Source organism: Helianthus annuus, chromosome 10 (assembly GCF_002127325.2).
Source record: "Helianthus annuus cultivar XRQ/B chromosome 10, HanXRQr2.0-SUNRISE, whole genome shotgun sequence".
In the NCBI taxonomy this organism is placed as follows: Eukaryota; Viridiplantae; Streptophyta; class Magnoliopsida; order Asterales; family Asteraceae; genus Helianthus; species Helianthus annuus.
The window spans coordinates 179,214,130-179,230,478 of NC_035442.2; the positions used below are offsets into that span (position 1 = coordinate 179,214,130).

Sequence of the window (16,349 nt, forward strand, 5' to 3'; positions counted from 1 at the left end):
ATTTCTGTGTGTTTTCTGGCCATTGCGTTTTACAAATAAGTCATTTCTTTGTGTTTTTGGTGCATTGCGTTTTAGAAAAATGTCATTTTTTAGGTTTTTTTTTTTCATTGCGTTTTACGTAACTGGTGGTTTTTCTATTGCGTTTTACGCAACTGGGTTTTAATTTTTTTTTTTTTTTAAATATAGCAATAGTATACTCGTTTTAAAGAAAAAAAAACGCTCGTTTTTTTGGTGCAATTTTTATAAAAAAATAATGTCGTATGAAAGAGTTATTAACGTTTAAAAAATGGGGGGGAATTGGAGGAGAGAGAAACTATTGGCTTGGATTGACTAGAATGCCCTTGAACAAACTCACGCGCCTCTTTTATTCTTTTCAATTTCCCTGATTTAATCTTAGCCCTTGATTAACTTAATGAATGGTCAAGATCACTTCCTATCCTTCCTAGCCAAATAAACTTCCTATTGTATCTCCACCCTGGAATAATAATAATATAAATCATGTTCTTCGAACAAATCATTGGTCTTTGTTTCCAAGTATGCATAGGGTCCCGTGCCCTTCATATTAATTTAATCATCTTCCACTGCACACTCACTTTCCAACAACAAAACAAGAATCATTTCAGCAATTCAGCTTATTTCCTTTCATCAAGACCGACACTTTCTAGGGTTTGTTTGTTCATTTTGTTCTTCAGTATGAAGAAATACAAACACCCAATTCAGTTCCAAATTGTTCATCAAAGAAGATGGGTTTTAATGGTGGGTTTAGTGGCTACAATCCATTTGTTTTGCCAAACACTAATGCTTCCTTACGGAACTGCTGTTCTATCTCTGTTACCTGGCCACAATAACCCTTCATATTTCACCGAAATGTCGAATTCGGATACTTCAGAAGACGAGTTTCAACAAGAAAGTCTTCAACTTGTCAAAAGCAGAGATTTTGATCATGTTTTTATTGAGGAAATGATCTCTGTAGACTTAAGTAACAATCTTGGAGATGGGGTTTCAATAAATAGTAATATTTCTATCGACCCGAAGATTTTGATGGTTGTCGGTGAACCACCGGTTGTTGTCAATAAGTCTGGGAATGGATCACAGGGTCAAGTTCTTCCGATTAACGAGAAGTATGCTTTGTTTCAAACCGATGATGTGAAGAGAATGAGGTGTTTGATGCCACCGAAATCGGTCATGTACATTGACCAAATGGAGCGTTTGTTAGCTCGGAATCGTAGGGCGTCAAGAGCTATGGTATGGATGTCGAATTTGTTGAATCTGTTTTGAATTTGTATGAAAATGTCGGTTTGTAATTGATTTTGTATTGCATTGCAGAGGCCAAGATGGTCTTCGCCACGGGACCAAGAGATTCTTGCTGCAAAGATGCAAATTACCAAAGCGCCCTCCCGAATAACGGATCAAGAACTTTATGCTCCTGTGTTCCGTAATGTAACAATGTTCAAAAGGTTAATCCTAATCTCACTTTCCGTTTAATTAAACAAACTATGGCTTGCACCTTGTGGCATTTCAAGAGTTACAGTCGTAGTTGTTAATGGCGAATAGCGATAGCGTACTCATATGCTACATAGCGAATAGCGATAAATAGCAATGGACTAGAAAAAAAAATTAAAAAAAAGGTTATATGTATATTATTTCAAAATACCCTGGTATATACGATATTTTACATGTATATTTAACAAAAACCTAAAGTCCAGCTATTTTATAACTATATTTAATTGTTATTTATATTAAAAGGGGTTAAATGCCATTTTAGTCCCTGTGCTTGGGTCATTTTGCAAGTTTAGTCCAAAGGTTTCATTTTTTGTCTGTGGGTCCAAAAAGGTTTCAGAATTGTCATTTTAGTCCACTGGGTTAACTTTATCCATTATTTCTGTCAACGAGAAAGACAATTCGGTCATTTTATATGGCCGAATTGCCCTTCTAGTTCACAGAACTACATATAAAATGACCGAATTGCCCTTCTCGTTCACAGAAAAAATGGATAAAGTTAACCCAGTGGACTAAAATGGCAAGGATGAAACCTTTTTGGACCCACATGCGAAAAATGAAACCTTTGGACTAAACTGGAAAAATGGCCCAAACCACAGGTACTAAAATGGCATTTAACTCTATTAAAAAAACAAAAAAAAAATTTAAAGGCCGCTGTCTATCGCTATAGTGACCGTAGCGATCGCTGTTATAGTGCGTACAAATGTAAAACTAGAACCCTCTAATGCGTTAACATGTACCACAGGAGCTATGAACTCATGGAACGTACACTTAAAGTGTACGTATACAAAGAAGGAGAAAGACCGATATTTCATCAACCAATACTTAAGGGATTATATGCCTCCGAGGGATGGTTCATGAAGCTTATGGAGGGTAACAAACGGTTTGTAGTCAAAGACCCCCGAAAAGCTCACTTGTTTTATATGCCGTTTAGTGCACGAATGCTAGAACACAAATTATATGTTCGGAATTCCCACAATCGGACAAATTTAAGACAGTTTTTGAAAGTTTATGCAGAAAAACTCGCTTCTAAATACCCTTTTTGGAATAGAACCGGTGGAGCAGATCATTTTCTTGTTGCTTGCCATGATTGGGTAAGTTTCTTGTGCATTGTTTTATTATTAGAGTTAGCAAAATGGACGGGTCGGTTCGTTTGGGTTAACCCAAACTAGTTCAATAATAGTCGACAATTTTTCTTATTTGACCCGTTAAAGATGAAAAAATAAAGAGTAAAGTGCAATTTTCGTCCCTGAGGTTTGGCCAGTTTTGTACAAAGGTTTGTTTTTCTGCATTTGGATCCAAAAAGTTTGAAATCTTGTCATTTTCATCTGGCTCGTTAACTCCATCCATTTTTCTCCGTTAAGTCAGGGGTATTTCCGTCTTTTTTGATAACTTAAAGGGTAATTCGGTCTTTTTCACTTTAGATACAAGCATTTCTCATAATGTACAAGTATTCGAAAGACCGAATTGTTCTTTAAGTTAACAAAAAGACGAGAATACCCCTGACTTAACGGAGAAAAATGGATGGAGTTAACGAGCCGGATGAAAATGACAAGATTTCAAACTTTTTGGATCCAGATGCGGAAAAACAAACCTTCGGACGAAAATCGCAAAACTGACCAAACCTCAGGGACGAAAACGGCATTTTACTAAAAAAAAATAAATAAAGATAACTCGAATCGGCCCTTTTAAGTAAACGGGTCAAAACCGGACAATCGTTTTACGTGTTGTTAACTTGTACATTGTAGGCTCCCTATGAAACAAGGCACCATATGGAACACTGCATGAAAGCGCTCTGCAACGCTGATGTCACCACCGGTTTCAAGATCGGGAGAGACATCTCCCTGCCCGAATGCTACGTCCGATCTGCCCGAAACCCGCTCCGTGACCTTGGCGGAAAACCCGCTTCTGAGCGGAATATTTTAGCCTTTTATGCGGGAAACATCCACGGGTATTTACGTAAAATCCTACTCGAATATTGGAACAACAAAGATCCCGATATGAAGATATTCGGCCCGATGCCACCTGGCGTTGCTAGCAAGATGAATTACATTGAACATATGAAAAGTAGCAAGTTTTGCATTTGCCCGAAAGGGTACGAAGTGAACAGCCCGCGGGTCGTTGAGGCGATATTTTACGAGTGTGTGCCCGTTATCATTTCGGACAATTTCGTCCCTCCGTTTTTCGAGGTGTTAAACTGGGATGCGTTTTCGGTTGTTGTAGCGGAGAAAGATATACCCGAGTTGAAAAACATACTTACGGGAATCAGTGATTCGAAATACCGGGAGTTGCAACATGGAGTGAAGAAAGTTCAAAGGCATTTTTTATGGAATGTGAAGGGTGTTAAGTATGATTTATTTCATATGATTTTGCACTCTATTTGGTATAATAGGATTTTCCAGTTTAAGCCTAGATAGTGTTGTTGTATTGACAGTTGCTAATGTTGTGAATACTTGTGTTGTGCAACTGTACAGAATAAGTTTACGGTTGTACTTTGTGCATTGATGATTGTAACAACATTGTTAGTTATGTAAATACTGTATGTGATTTAACCTTTTGAAAATGGTTACTGTAAAAGCAAAATATTTAAGTATTTATACCTAGGGGTGCAAACGAGCCGAGCTACTCGAGCAGTCGAGCTCGGCTCGAAAAAAAGCTCGAACGAGCCGAGCTCGAGCTTGAGCCCGAGCCTAAAAACAAGCTCGTTTAGTAAACGAGCCCGAGCCCAAGCTTCGCTTATCGAGCTCGAGCCGGCTCGCGAGCCTTAACGAGCTTTCTTTTTATATATTTTTTATTAATATATTAAACATATATTTAAATAATAATATTTACCATTTATATAAATATAAAAAATAACTAAATTATATGTATAACAACAATTATAATTAATAAAAATTAATTAATAAATGCTAAACGAGTCGAGCCCGAGCCGAGCTCGAGCTTTAGAAATAAAGCTCAAATCGAGCCGAGCTCGAGCTCGAGCTTTCATATGTTAAACGAGCTCGAGCCTGGTCTGGTCGAGCTCAGGCTCGGCTCGTTTGCACCCCCAAACCTAAACTTGAACACCAAACTAACTTGTTTATGGAAACAAATCTTATAATTTAGAACATCTAAACATAAAAACACACAAATATAGACATCATTCCATAAATACTACCATACCAAAACCAAGAAAATAAAGGCATATAAAGCAATCTAAAGCGGTAAAGGCACGCGGCTAAGCCCAACGTTTTCAGAAAATCCCATCATCAAGTTGAGATTTTGTAAAGCTTGACCAGAAGCTCCCTTTACAAGTTTATCAATCTGCAAACATAATTCGAGATTAAAAAATAATTAACACAATATTTTTAGCAAAAAGCATGGTTTGTGTGCGTCATACAACTGATACGATAATAGCTGTCCCAGGAGCGCAATCAGGGAAGACGTTTATATGACAACTATTAGAGCCTTGCACGTCTTTGGTGTTTGGAGCTTGATCACCTGCGAGCGGCACTACAAATTCTTCCTTCTAAACGAGTAACAAAATACAAAATTAGAGGTGGCCATTTCAACGGGCCAATCATATAGGCTCAAAAGTTGCTTCAATTCGGTAAAATGGCTTTTTTTTACCTCATAAAATTCTATCAAGTGTTGCTTTAAATCCTCAACTGAAGCTCCAGGAGCCATTTGTACATGTATAACCAAAACCAAGCCCTGGCTCTGCAAATTAAGACGGGTTAGTGAGAAAAATGGGTTAATTAATGAAATATTAGGTAAGAATAGCAATCCTTTTCAATTCAATAAAGTAATTCTTACAATTAGCTTTTGGGTAGAAATAAAGCTAACAGCTACTTTTGAATTTGCAGCGTCGGATAGTTCTTGATCAATTTCAGGCACTGAAACCAAGCCAAAAGAGCAGAAAACAGATTACCATCACATATAATATGATGATCGTGACTGTATAATTTTTATTTGTTAATGTGATCCAACCCGACCCGATCCAGACTGAATAAATTTTATGTTAGCAAATGCACATTTAACCCTAAAATTTTTTCAACCCCATATAAAAATTTTCCGGGTCCACTATTGTATATTAGTGACCCCAAATGGGCTACTTGTAAGCAATTAAAACTAGGGATGTAAACGAACCGAACGTTCAGCGAATAGTTCGTGAACCGTTCGGCGGGAAGTTCGTTTATGTTCGTTCGTTTAATAAACGAACGAACACTAACAAGGAATTCCGTTCGATTTGTTAAATGAACGAACATGAACAAAGGTCTCGTTCGTTCAATTGTGTTCGTGAACGTTCGGTAAGGTGTTCGTGAACGTGTTCGTGAACATTCGTTCATTTGCATTCGTTTATGTTCGCATGTTTGAGTTTTAATGAAAGATTTTTGTGCTTTCATATATTTTATCTATACTTTTTATATTATTAAACTTATATTTATTTTATTACCCTAAGAATTAAACTTGGAAAACCCTGTTTCACCTTGTTTATGCACCATTTCCCTTTCATTTCTTATTATTTACATCGATGAATACGGTTGAATTCCATTCCGCAATAAGGAATTCAAGTTCTAGTGCTACTCTCTGGGCCATCCACCTTTATCCTTCGTCGCATTCGTCAAATTTATTTGTGTTCGTGAACACGCTCATTTCCTTAATGAACGAACACGGACATAAAATCTCGTTCGGTAACTGTTCATGAATCGTTCGTGAACACATTTATTTCCTTAACGAACGGACACGAACAAGGCCTTGTTCGTGTTCGTTCGGTTCGTTTACAGCCCTAATTAAAACACATGTGAGGTAACTTTTGGCCTTCACTTTGGACATTTATAAAGTTTACACACTTGATTGATTAAATACAAGATACGACAAATGTGTAGAGGAAGAAAGGGTTAAGATAAGTAACCTGTTTCACTAACTCCAGAATTCGAGAAAATAACAATATGTTCAGATGTAACAAGATTAGCCTGTCATCATCATAAAGGAAATGTATCTATTAGATCGCTTTTATAAATTTATTATGATGCTCTTTTAAATGCAAAAGAGAACAAGAAACAAGCCCTGATTAGGGGAACAAGAGGAAGCAAGATTGCAGTAGGATAACATCCGGGATTTGCAACAAGACGTGCACTTTGGATCTTTTTTCTATGTATCTCTGTTAGGCCATAAACAGCCTCTTTCTGCAAACAAATTAGCAAAATGAACATAATTACATAACCTAAAAACGCTTACAAAAAATAATCATAATAATACTAATATTACAATGATAATCCATGTTTTTTTTGGTAAAGTGGTTTAGTATATTGTATGCATTGAAATACACTTTGGACGTCTTCATACCCATTTGGTACATGTCCACTTCTATTTACCCATTGACCATTAAAAAACCTGAAATCGCTTGAAATTGGAACTTCTAGTAATTAGACAGAACCATGTGCACCAATTGTAAAATAGTGTCTACAACCAGTGTTGCAAAAGTTGGCCTAGTCGGCCATGTATTCGGCACCTAGGCGGCCCGCAGAGTCTAACCGTGCCGACTTTAGTCTAGTATGCCAAATATAGTTGGTAGTATGCCAAATATAGGCGGGATCGGTGAAAGTCGGCCTTAGCTGGTTTAGCTCGGATTTTCACTTTGTTCACTAATTCTAGTTGGATTTTCGCTTTGAAATACTTTAGTATTTGAACATGTATCCTTTTGATTAATATTGATATTCATGTATTTTGTAGTAATAAATATTAGTAAATTATGGTATTTGACAAATATAATCTCGTAATAATTAGTTTTCTTTATAATTCACCATATCTGAGTACTCCCCACCTAGACCGAATACCCCCAACTTCCCAGTTGACTCACTGACCTGGGACGTCTAGCGACATAGTCTACAACATGCTAGATATCCACAAGCTTTAGGCAACTTCTACTTTTGTTAGCATATTTGAAGGATAGGATAAACTGTACCTGCAACTCTCGTGCTTTCTGAGGCTGACCATACCATTCAACGTAGTCATTAACATCCCGTAGTGTAAAATCCTGCAAACATTTAACGTTATATTCAAAAAGTAATAGTGCCGAAGAACATATTATTTGCCAAAAAGTACCGCAGAAAGATCAACAATCTTTAACCTACTCGGAAGACCTTTGATAATTTCCTGCAATAAGAATAGTAATAGTAGTTTACAACAACAACCCATCAGTAACTGACTACGAAAATCTCAACAGCTGATAAAATATGATACTGAAATTGGTATCATCATATAATTAACAAAAACCTGACTTGCGCCAGGCGGTAAACAAGAGAAGACAGCATCAACACCAGAGAAATCCGCATCCTGTATAGCAACCAAGTCTGGCATATCCTACAAACAACAATGTATCACCGTCTTGAAAGATCTTCTTGCAAATTGCAAGATATTTGCAACAAAAGCTTACTTACATGCATGACGAGGTGTGGAAATACGGATTCAATTGATTGACCAGCTTCGTCTTCAGCAGTCATCAGAGTTATGTCCATAAAAGGATGCTTTGCAATGAATGGAATAAGCTAGAAATAAAATTTAGTCTATAGTTAAACTAAGAGAAAATTTTGAACTCAAGCATTTATATATAGAGAGAGATAGATAGATAGGGTAAGGATCGGGTACAAAATGTTCTTAACCTAAGAAGTGTAGAAAACCGGGTCAAACGAACTTCGATTAACCTAAGAAATGCTCTTAACTCCTAAAGCTAAACCAACCGTAAAAGCTAAAACCTAAAATGCTAAAATCTAAACCCTAAAAGCGAAACACTGTATATATTTGAATAGGGTTCGACAAGTTGGTTCCAACGTTGCTGGAAGCCTGGAATGAGGTCAACCGGAGTTCGTTTGACCCGGTTTCCAACACTTCCTAGGTTAAGATTGTTTTGTATTTGATCCTTCTTTCCCATAGATGATGCACCTGACCACCGGTTAATCCACTCGCTCCAAGGATGCCAACTTTAATAGAATGATCCGGTTTATGAGATGAGGATACCACTGAAACCCTCACATGCCTTTTCCCAGCAATCAACAATTTAGGTTTTTCCTATAAATTCAAAACATAATAGTTAATTAGAATCAAATATCTAAAAATCCTAATCAAAATCAACCAATTACATTTTCTTTTCTTTTTTTGTATAATACGAACCTGAAACTTGTCAAGGCATCGTCCATCCATAAAAGCAGAACGCTGGGTAACCATCGAATTCATTTTCTACACGGCGAGAACGAATAACAACGCTTTGGGTTAATGGAAGTGTGATAATATTAATACGTGCAAAAATCTTGTTTTATTATGGTGATATACATCCGTACAGAATAAAATGAACTGATAAAATTTGTGGACGCATACGGGCCGTATAAATGTATACGGCCCGTATACACCATGTTAAAACAATCATGATCGTATATAGCTTTATACGGGTCGTATAATGGTATATACGGGTCGTATAATGGTATACGACCGTATAGATAGGATTTCCTTTTTTTTTTGAGTTAATATTCACACATTAAGGTTTAGATCTTGCAGTCTATATAGCGTTCAGAACCATCAAATCGAATGGCCTTCTGCTATCAAGGAAAACAGGTTTCATATTTATTTTTACTTTGAAACACATCTCATTTCCTCAAAGAGAAAGAAAACTCAGACAAACTGGTTTCAGTTTTCTTTTTACTTTTAAATAAATCTCATTTCACACATTCGTGTTCGTCAATTGGATATCAATTGATGTTGATGTCCTAGTTTGGTGGTTTGTTTGAGTTTTCTTCTAATAGTGCAAGTCATCTATCATCAGTCGTGCTTGCTAAAAAACGCAATGATTATCAAGAGTCTGAGTGTTGAGCTTACTATTCTCAAGTTCACAATGATTATCAAGAGTCTGAGTGTTCTTTCTCATTGATTAAATGGGATTTGTTTCAAAGTAAAAAGAACACTGAAACCAGTTGTCATTGTTGTAGGAAACCGCGTTGCATCGGCCGACAAAAGTGGTTTTGCTGCGGAGTTGTGGTCCACCATCTTTTCGTGTGGACAAATGAAATTTGGTGTTGAATAATTACAGTTTCAACTTTCCTTTTGCTTCAATTTCTAGAACATTTTCCCCAAACGAACATTCTCGATATTAGAACATCATTTAAGCAAGAATCTAGACTCAAGGAGACCATACGCGACAAGGTGGTGGTTTTGGAGGGAAGAGATTCACAGTTACGAGATTTTAGTTGGGTTACAAATGGGCTGTATCGGTTATTCAGGTCTCTATTCGGTCATCTTTCCAAACTGCAACACACGAATATGTGGTTCCCAATTTGTAACATATCATCACAAAGCCCCTATATTTACATGCAGTGTACAGTGTAAACTGGGATAATGGATAGATATAGTTCTCGAAGAATCTCGTTCCGTATTCTCTTCTTTTGCTAGTTCTCAAAGATGAAATAAATAAGTTTACCATCCATATAGACACTCACCATTCCTCCGGTATTGTATATCAAGTAGTGGCGGACCCAGAAATTTTTTTCATGGGGTGCAAAAATTTATAGGGAGCTATTTGTTTATCGCTATGTAATAATTTTTTTCGATTCAAGTTGAATCGAGTCAAGTCAAAAGTACATGGGGTTTGAGCGTTGTTCTTTCAATGGCCCACTTCCTTTTTTTATGTATTTTTCTTCTTTTGGCCTATATGATAAAAACTTAACCATTGTTATAAACTTTTATAATCAAAATTTATTCTTTTAAAGAAACATTTCCACAATATTTTTTTTCTTTTAGCAATATGATAAAAACTTAAGAAATGTTTAAGTTTTTTATTTAAATTATACTCTTAAGAAACGTTTCACATAAGTCGACATTTTTATAATTAATATACTTGAGCAAATAATACAAAGTAACATAACACTGAAGTATATACCATGCTAACCTCATAAATTAATAATATATATTAAAGAACTAAATATAATCATACAAAATCGTTTACTATTAAGTATTTAATGAAGTAGAAAAAGTAAAGTCTGCATAAAGTCACTTTGTTTCTTGAGTTTTGTCAGCAATTGAAAACAATCAATTCCAATAAACAGAAATTAAAAACAATCAATTCCAATAAACCTGGAAATTACAATTTTGCCCTTTATATCTTCTTGGCTACAACTCATGCATTTTCATCTTCATCCCTACAAGAACTATTCTGCAACTCAAGCCTTCTTTTTTGGCCGGATTTTTTTTTTCTGATCAAGCCCTTCACACTCTCCTTTCTCAGTTTCAAGGGGTGCGATTGCAAATTTTTACGGGGTGCGGTCGAGATTATGAAGGACACATAAAACTAAAAAATAAAAATTCAAGGGGTGCGCCCGCCCACCCTAGGTAAGCCATAGGTCCGCCCCTGATATCAAGTTGCTTTTCGTCCTTCTGACACGCCTCATACAATGCTGTAATATGTTGTGGTTCAGCTAAAATGACATTAAACATTACTAACGGTTCAAGTTTCTAAACATACTTTTCATGTATGTTGCAAATTAAATCCACAATCAATGTATGTTGCAAGTTAAATCCACAATCAATATACAGAGCTGTAACAACAGATTCAACAATATCCCATTCAATATTAAATATACTTTTCAAAAAAAGAGAAAGAACACTCAGACAAACGACCAGTTAATAAACAAAATTCGTAGTTATAAATCCTCAACATTACTACGTTTTGCGTCAATTCCACATATACCAATTAGAAAAAGAAAGTTGGTTAATTGTATACGGGTCGTATAACGTTATACGGCCCGTATACAAGACATAAAACAGTGCTCGTATGTTGAGTATACGATCGAATAAAAAATTATAAAGGTTGTATACGACCTGTATAACTTTATACGGGCCATATACAGTATCACAATTAGTCAACAGTCATCACTTCTTAATGAACTCGAATTCAGGAAATGATTAATAATGTAAGGAGAAGCGTTGGAATTCAAGGATTTAGACGCCATGTCGCAAGAAGATGGGTACAGAAACCACGGGAGAAAACCACGGGAGAGTGTGGGATGAAGTGCAGTGACGGTGATGTTGCAAGTTAAATCCTCACCGCTCACCGCTTTTTTAGTTGCTCTGATTCGCCGCAACGCGCGACGTTAAAAAAACTAGTTCTAATTAAACGAGTCAAAATCAGACAATGGTTTTATGCAGATCGGGACGTCTCCCTGCCCGAAACCCGCTATGTGACCTTGGGGAAAACCTGCTTCTGAACGAGATATCCTGGCCTTTTATGCCGGAAACATACACACCTGTTTACGTAAAATCCTACTCGAATATTGGAACAACAAAGATCCCGATATGAAGATACAAGGTGAATATTTTTCTGTGTGCCCTTTTATCATTTCGGACAATTTTGTCCCTCCGTTTTTCGAGGTGTTAAAACTGGGATTCGTTGCGGAGACGTTGAAAAACATACTTGCAGGGACCAGTGAAGAAAAATACAGGGAACCGCCGTATGGAGTAAAGAAAGTTCAAAGGCATTTTCTTTATGATGCGCAACAACACCGTCAATAATGTAAAAGTTTATGATTTACATTATCAAAGTGGTTGCTGCAGATTGCAAGTGATTTCAAAGTTGCTCAAAAACGGGTCAAAGATTCAAGTTACAAGAATAGGATGTCATTCTTCCATGCGGTTCTCATCGGTAGATTCATGTTGAACCTTGACGGTGAGCTTATCCGTTGCACCAGGAGCGACCAACAGGTGGATATGTTGATCAAGTTCCTTTCTTGCCTCTTTTCTTTCCTTTGAAATCTTACCTTTCTTCCTGCATAATCATCATCATAAACATCACATTAGTTTTGTAACTCTAGAAAAACAAGAAAAAAGTCACAATAACAATTCAAATTGGAGCCTTTTGTCAAAACTGATTCGAGTAAAAACCACTAGTTTTGTGCGACTTGGGTTAACTACAATGGACAGTCCATATCAATGGTGTGGACGCCATACTTGTTAATCGCGAATAACGACATATAGCGATAAGGTACCTATATGCAAGGTTGGAGAACTCGCTAGTCGCTAGCGGGTCGGTGAGCTAGGGACTAGCGACTACTCGGGATTACTCGGGATTAATCGGATCGGACTTTTTATGTATAATTTTAAGTTTTTATACATATATACATATATTTTTATACGTAATTTTTTTAAGTGGACAAGTTTTGACCGGAATCTGGGAGGTTTTGGCCGGAATATGTGGTTTTTTTCCGATTTTTTCTGATTTTTTCCGATTTTTTCTGATTTTTTCCGATTATTTTTGTTTTTTCCCGTTTTTTCCGATATTTCCCGACCGACTAGTCGCGATTAGGGCCGATTAGGGCCGACTAGGCCGACTAGGCCGACTAGGCCGACTAGGCCGACTAGCGATTTTTTTACTGATTAGCTGAAAATTACTCAGTTGATGGGCGACTAGCGACTAGTCAGCGATTAATCGCCGACGAGTCGCGATTTTTGCAACCATGCGTATATGCTACATAGCGAATAACGATAAATAGCAGGCACTATTTTACAAATAGCGATACACTAAAAAAAAATATTTAAAAAATTTTATGTGTATTATATCAAAATACCCTGGTATGTACGCTATTTTACATGTATATTTAACAAATTCCTATAATCCAGCTAGTTTATAGCTATATTTAATCGCTATATATATTTAAAAAAATAATAAAAAATAAAAACTGAAATCACGCTATTTATGGCTGCATACCCTGTAGGGATCTTCGACCTATACGCTACGCTATTCGCTATAGCGACCACTATTGACTACTATGGTGGATACTTTATATACAAACACATTTGATTGGCTTTGAAGGTTGTACGGATCAGTTGGTAGTTGGCCGATGGTGGGCCCAAGATGTTATGATCCTAACCGCTTTATGGGACCACACAACATTTTGCCACATGGGCAAGATCCGTCATCCGTGTGAGCAGGACTCAGCCAATAGAATGCAAGCTTTGGAATTGTATTCAAGAATTTCATAAGGGTGCCATTTGGTGTTGTTCTGATTTGTACCTTGTTCTTGAACTGCATAATTTGGATATCATTGTTCTTTTCTTTGGGCTTCTAGTTGGGCCCAAATAAGTAAGTAGTTAACTTAGCTTGGCACTATGAGATGGGCCTTTGTTGGCCCATGGGTTTTAAAATAAGGGTTATCACATTATAGATATAAAAATAAGTAAATGGGTAAAACTTATGATCTCTAAACTATAAAAAAAAAAAAAAAAAAAAAAAAAAAAAACAAGGAAATAACATTAAAATTCAAACTAGATGTAAGATTCAAGAAAAAAACACCTGTTCTTATGGTGTGCTTCCTCCCTACGAGATCTGACTTTGTCAATCGTCTTGATGGCCTTTAGAGTGTTCTCCGTGAGGTTTCTGTCATACCTCTCTGGTCTGTTACGTTTCCTCTCAAACTCAAACGTTGCATCCTTAAAAAAATTATTTCATCCAATTGTTAGCAACTGAAAATTTATGCTAACACAAAAATGTTGCATCCTTAATCTAAGTTTGTTTGTGTACCTGAGTCATGTCCTTGCCATGTAACCGCCTATAAGCCTTTGTCCATTTTACCTTGCGAGGATTCCTCTTCATTTTGAAATTCTTGTGACATTTTGATCGACAAAATCTAAATATCTGTCATTTTAACGATTTCAAAGCTATAATCAATCCCAATTAAAACGAATAATTCATTATATAATATAATACTAAATCTACCTTTGCATCATTCCTTACAAACTGAATCCCATGACCAGGATATACAGTAGAGGAACAAAACCAGCACTTTTCCAACCTCAATGCTAAATCTTACGACGGGTCCTAATTTTCTGCAAATGTCAAGACATATACTTATGAATATCCGAGTAAAATGCACGGATAGTCCCTGTGGTTTGGTGAAATTTCACCTTTAGTCCCCAACTTTTCAAAATTAGACTCTTAGTCCCTGTAGTTTGACAAGTTGTTACTCGGATAGTCCCAAAGCGGATGGAGGTTAGTTTTTCTGGTTAAGTGGGTGTGAAATGACAAGGACTATCCGAGTAACAACTTGTCAAACCATAGGGACTATCCGAGTAACTTGTCAATCCACAGGGACTATCCGAGTAACCTTCATCTGCTTTGGGGACTATCCGAGTAATAACTTGTCAAATCATAGGGACTAAGAGTGTAATTTTGAAAAATTGGGGACTAAAGGTGAAATTTCACCAAACCACAGGGACTATCCGTGCATTTTACTCTGAATATCCAGTAAAATAAACCCAAATTCATATTTGTCGGTTTATTTGATTCAGAAACCTTCACATTTAGAAAATGTTCGATTGGAATATCGGGTCTGGACGGGTCAACCAAGACTAATTCTTTCCGACTTCTTTAAATTTCATATAACAATATGAAGCAAAAAGGAGCAAATATATATATATATATCTACTATAATAAAAGAAACCAAGTTTTGTACACGTGTCATTCATTGGAGGTATTCTCAAATTTATACTTATCTTATATTAACTAAATAAATAAATAATAAATTAATATTAAATCTTATCATACTTTAATAAAATGTTATCCTCAAATCTAAATTGTTAATTTAATATATTTTTAAAAGAAATACCTCTCTTTCCTATTTATCTTATATTAAATATATAAATAACAAATTAATATTAAATGTTATCATAATTTATTAAAAATATAACTTTTTTTATTATTTGATATACAAAATTATATTTATTCAACACGTCTAAAATGCGGGGTTTTGAAAAATATAACTTTTTTATTATTTACTATACAAAGTTACATTTATATAACCCGTGTAATACACGAAGTTTTTAAAGATATAACTTTTTATCATTTGCTATGTAAAATTAGATTTGTTCAACACGTATAATACAAGAGGTTTTTAAGGATATAATGTTTTTATCATTTGGTAGATTTTTCGACCCAACTATACACGGGTTTTTTAAAGATACGACCCTTTTAGTATTTAATATATAAAATTACATTTATTTAATATGTGTAATACACATGGTTTTAAAGATATAACTCTTTTTTAGATTTATTCAACACGTGTAACATACGAGGTTTTTAAGGATGTAATTTTTTATTATTAGGTAGATTTATTCATCCTGATTATACACGGGTTTTTTTAAAGATACGACATTTTTAGTATTTAGTATACAAAATTACATTTAAATCTGTGTAATACACATGGTTTTTAAAGATATAACTTTTCTTATTATTTAATATATAAAATTATATTTATTCAACCCGTGTAATACACGGGGTTCTAACCTAGTATATATATATACAAAATGCAATCTTGAAAACTAAGCTTTACTATAAAAAAAAATACTTAAATGGTAGCATCAATATAATTAAACTAATTACAGATTAAGCAAGTGACTAACACCTTTGTGATTTTGATGCAGTGGAAACTTAATAAGCAAAAAAAAAAAAAAAAAAAAGAAGCTGAAGAAATCAAACAAAAGCATCAGAAATCCACATATATAAAGAAACCCTAAACTACAATTAACAATCGAAAACACACACACACGGAAAGATCGAACCTTGAGGATTAACTGTCTATCAAATATACATAATTTATAATCGATTTTATCGAGATGAAAGCAGGATATAAGAAGAGAAACAGCGACATAAGTTGAAACAACACTCGCTAACCGATCGAACCTCGATGAACACCAGCGATTTTAATCAAAACTTTCTTATGAGAATTTCACATACCCTTAAATGTAATTTTTTTTGAACGATTGATCCTCGCCGCTAACGGTGAAATTCACCATATCGGGATATACTCACCTTCGAATCTCGTTTTCGTGTT

The 16,349-nt window shown here is 35.5% G+C and overlaps 3 protein-coding genes across 5 annotated transcripts; 1 reads left to right on the top strand and 2 right to left on the bottom strand.

The window, feature by feature from the left end:
• The first annotated feature begins 525 nt into the window (after window positions 1-525).
• LOC110886895 (probable glycosyltransferase At5g03795) lies at window positions 526-4,052 on the top strand. Its single transcript, XM_022134772.2, has 4 exons — window positions 526-1,245; window positions 1,327-1,457; window positions 2,246-2,594; window positions 3,249-4,052. Exons 1-4 carry the CDS (start codon window positions 694-696, stop codon window positions 3,915-3,917), a joined length of 1,701 nt encoding a protein of 566 aa, XP_021990464.1. The 5' UTR covers window positions 526-693; the 3' UTR covers window positions 3,918-4,052.
• A 523-nt stretch (window positions 4,053-4,575) lies between these two features.
• LOC110886894 (probable N-acetyl-gamma-glutamyl-phosphate reductase, chloroplastic) lies at window positions 4,576-8,743 on the bottom strand. Of its 3 annotated transcripts, none has more exons than XM_022134768.2 (12): window positions 8,653-8,743; window positions 8,425-8,550; window positions 7,923-8,030; window positions 7,759-7,845; window positions 7,588-7,638; window positions 7,448-7,519; window positions 6,549-6,668; window positions 6,395-6,455; window positions 5,296-5,375; window positions 5,110-5,199; window positions 4,880-5,008; window positions 4,576-4,803 (listed from the first exon to the last, which is right to left on the bottom strand). In XM_022134768.2, exons 1-12 carry the CDS (start codon window positions 8,713-8,715, stop codon window positions 4,696-4,698), a joined length of 1,095 nt encoding a protein of 364 aa, XP_021990460.1. In that variant the 5' UTR covers window positions 8,716-8,743; the 3' UTR covers window positions 4,576-4,695. The 3 variants fall into 3 exon arrangements, with proteins under 3 accessions (XP_021990460.1, XP_021990462.1, XP_021990463.1); XM_022134770.2 differs by having other exon boundaries at window positions 7,617-7,638; window positions 7,759-7,835; window positions 8,653-8,737; XM_022134771.2 differs by having other exon boundaries at window positions 7,448-7,471; window positions 8,653-8,737.
• Window positions 8,744-11,978: 3,235 nt separating this feature from the next.
• On the bottom strand, window positions 11,979-16,213 carry LOC110883578 (probable ribosome biogenesis protein RLP24). Its single transcript, XM_035978859.1, has 5 exons — window positions 16,199-16,213; window positions 14,237-14,346; window positions 14,042-14,155; window positions 13,814-13,950; window positions 11,979-12,289 (listed from the first exon to the last, which is right to left on the bottom strand). The coding sequence occupies exons 3-5, from the start codon at window positions 14,111-14,113 to the stop codon at window positions 12,142-12,144; spliced, it is 357 nt and encodes a 118-aa protein (XP_035834752.1). The 5' UTR covers window positions 14,114-14,155; window positions 14,237-14,346; window positions 16,199-16,213; the 3' UTR covers window positions 11,979-12,141.
• Window positions 16,214-16,349: the final 136 nt, after the last annotated feature.

What these genes read in the sequence shown, in the direction of transcription:
- LOC110886895 (XM_022134772.2), top strand. Translation starts at nt 694, where the DNA reads ATGAAGAAATACAAACACCCAATTCAGTTCCAAATTGTTCATCAAAGA. An exon ending in GTAGGGCGTCAAGAGCTATG is followed by an intron (nt 1,246 to 1,326) that starts GTATGGATGTCG and finishes ATTGCATTGCAG; the next exon opens with AGGCCAAGATGGTCTTCGCC. An exon ending in TTGTTGCTTGCCATGATTGG is followed by an intron (nt 2,595 to 3,248) that starts GTAAGTTTCTTG and finishes TGTACATTGTAG; the next exon opens with GCTCCCTATGAAACAAGGCA.
- LOC110883578 (XM_035978859.1), bottom strand. Translation starts at nt 14,113, where the DNA reads ATGAAGAGGAATCCTCGCAAGGTAAAATGGACAAAGGCTTATAGGCGG. An exon ending in ATGGCAAGGACATGACTCAG is followed by an intron (nt 13,951 to 14,041) that starts GTACACAAACAA and finishes AATTTTTTTAAG; the next exon opens with GATGCAACGTTTGAGTTTGA. An exon ending in GAAGCACACCATAAGAACAG is followed by an intron (nt 12,290 to 13,813) that starts GTGTTTTTTTCT and finishes ATGATTATGCAG; the next exon opens with GAAGAAAGGTAAGATTTCAA.
- LOC110886894 (XM_022134768.2), bottom strand. Translation starts at nt 8,715, where the DNA reads ATGAATTCGATGGTTACCCAGCGTTCTGCTTTTATGGATGGACGATGC. An exon ending in TACCGCCTGGCGCAAGTCAG is followed by an intron (nt 7,639 to 7,758) that starts GTTTTTGTTAAT and finishes TTCTTATTGCAG; the next exon opens with GAAATTATCAAAGGTCTTCC. An exon ending in CAGCTATTATCGTATCAGTT is followed by an intron (nt 4,804 to 4,879) that starts GTATGACGCACA and finishes TTATGTTTGCAG; the next exon opens with ATTGATAAACTTGTAAAGGG.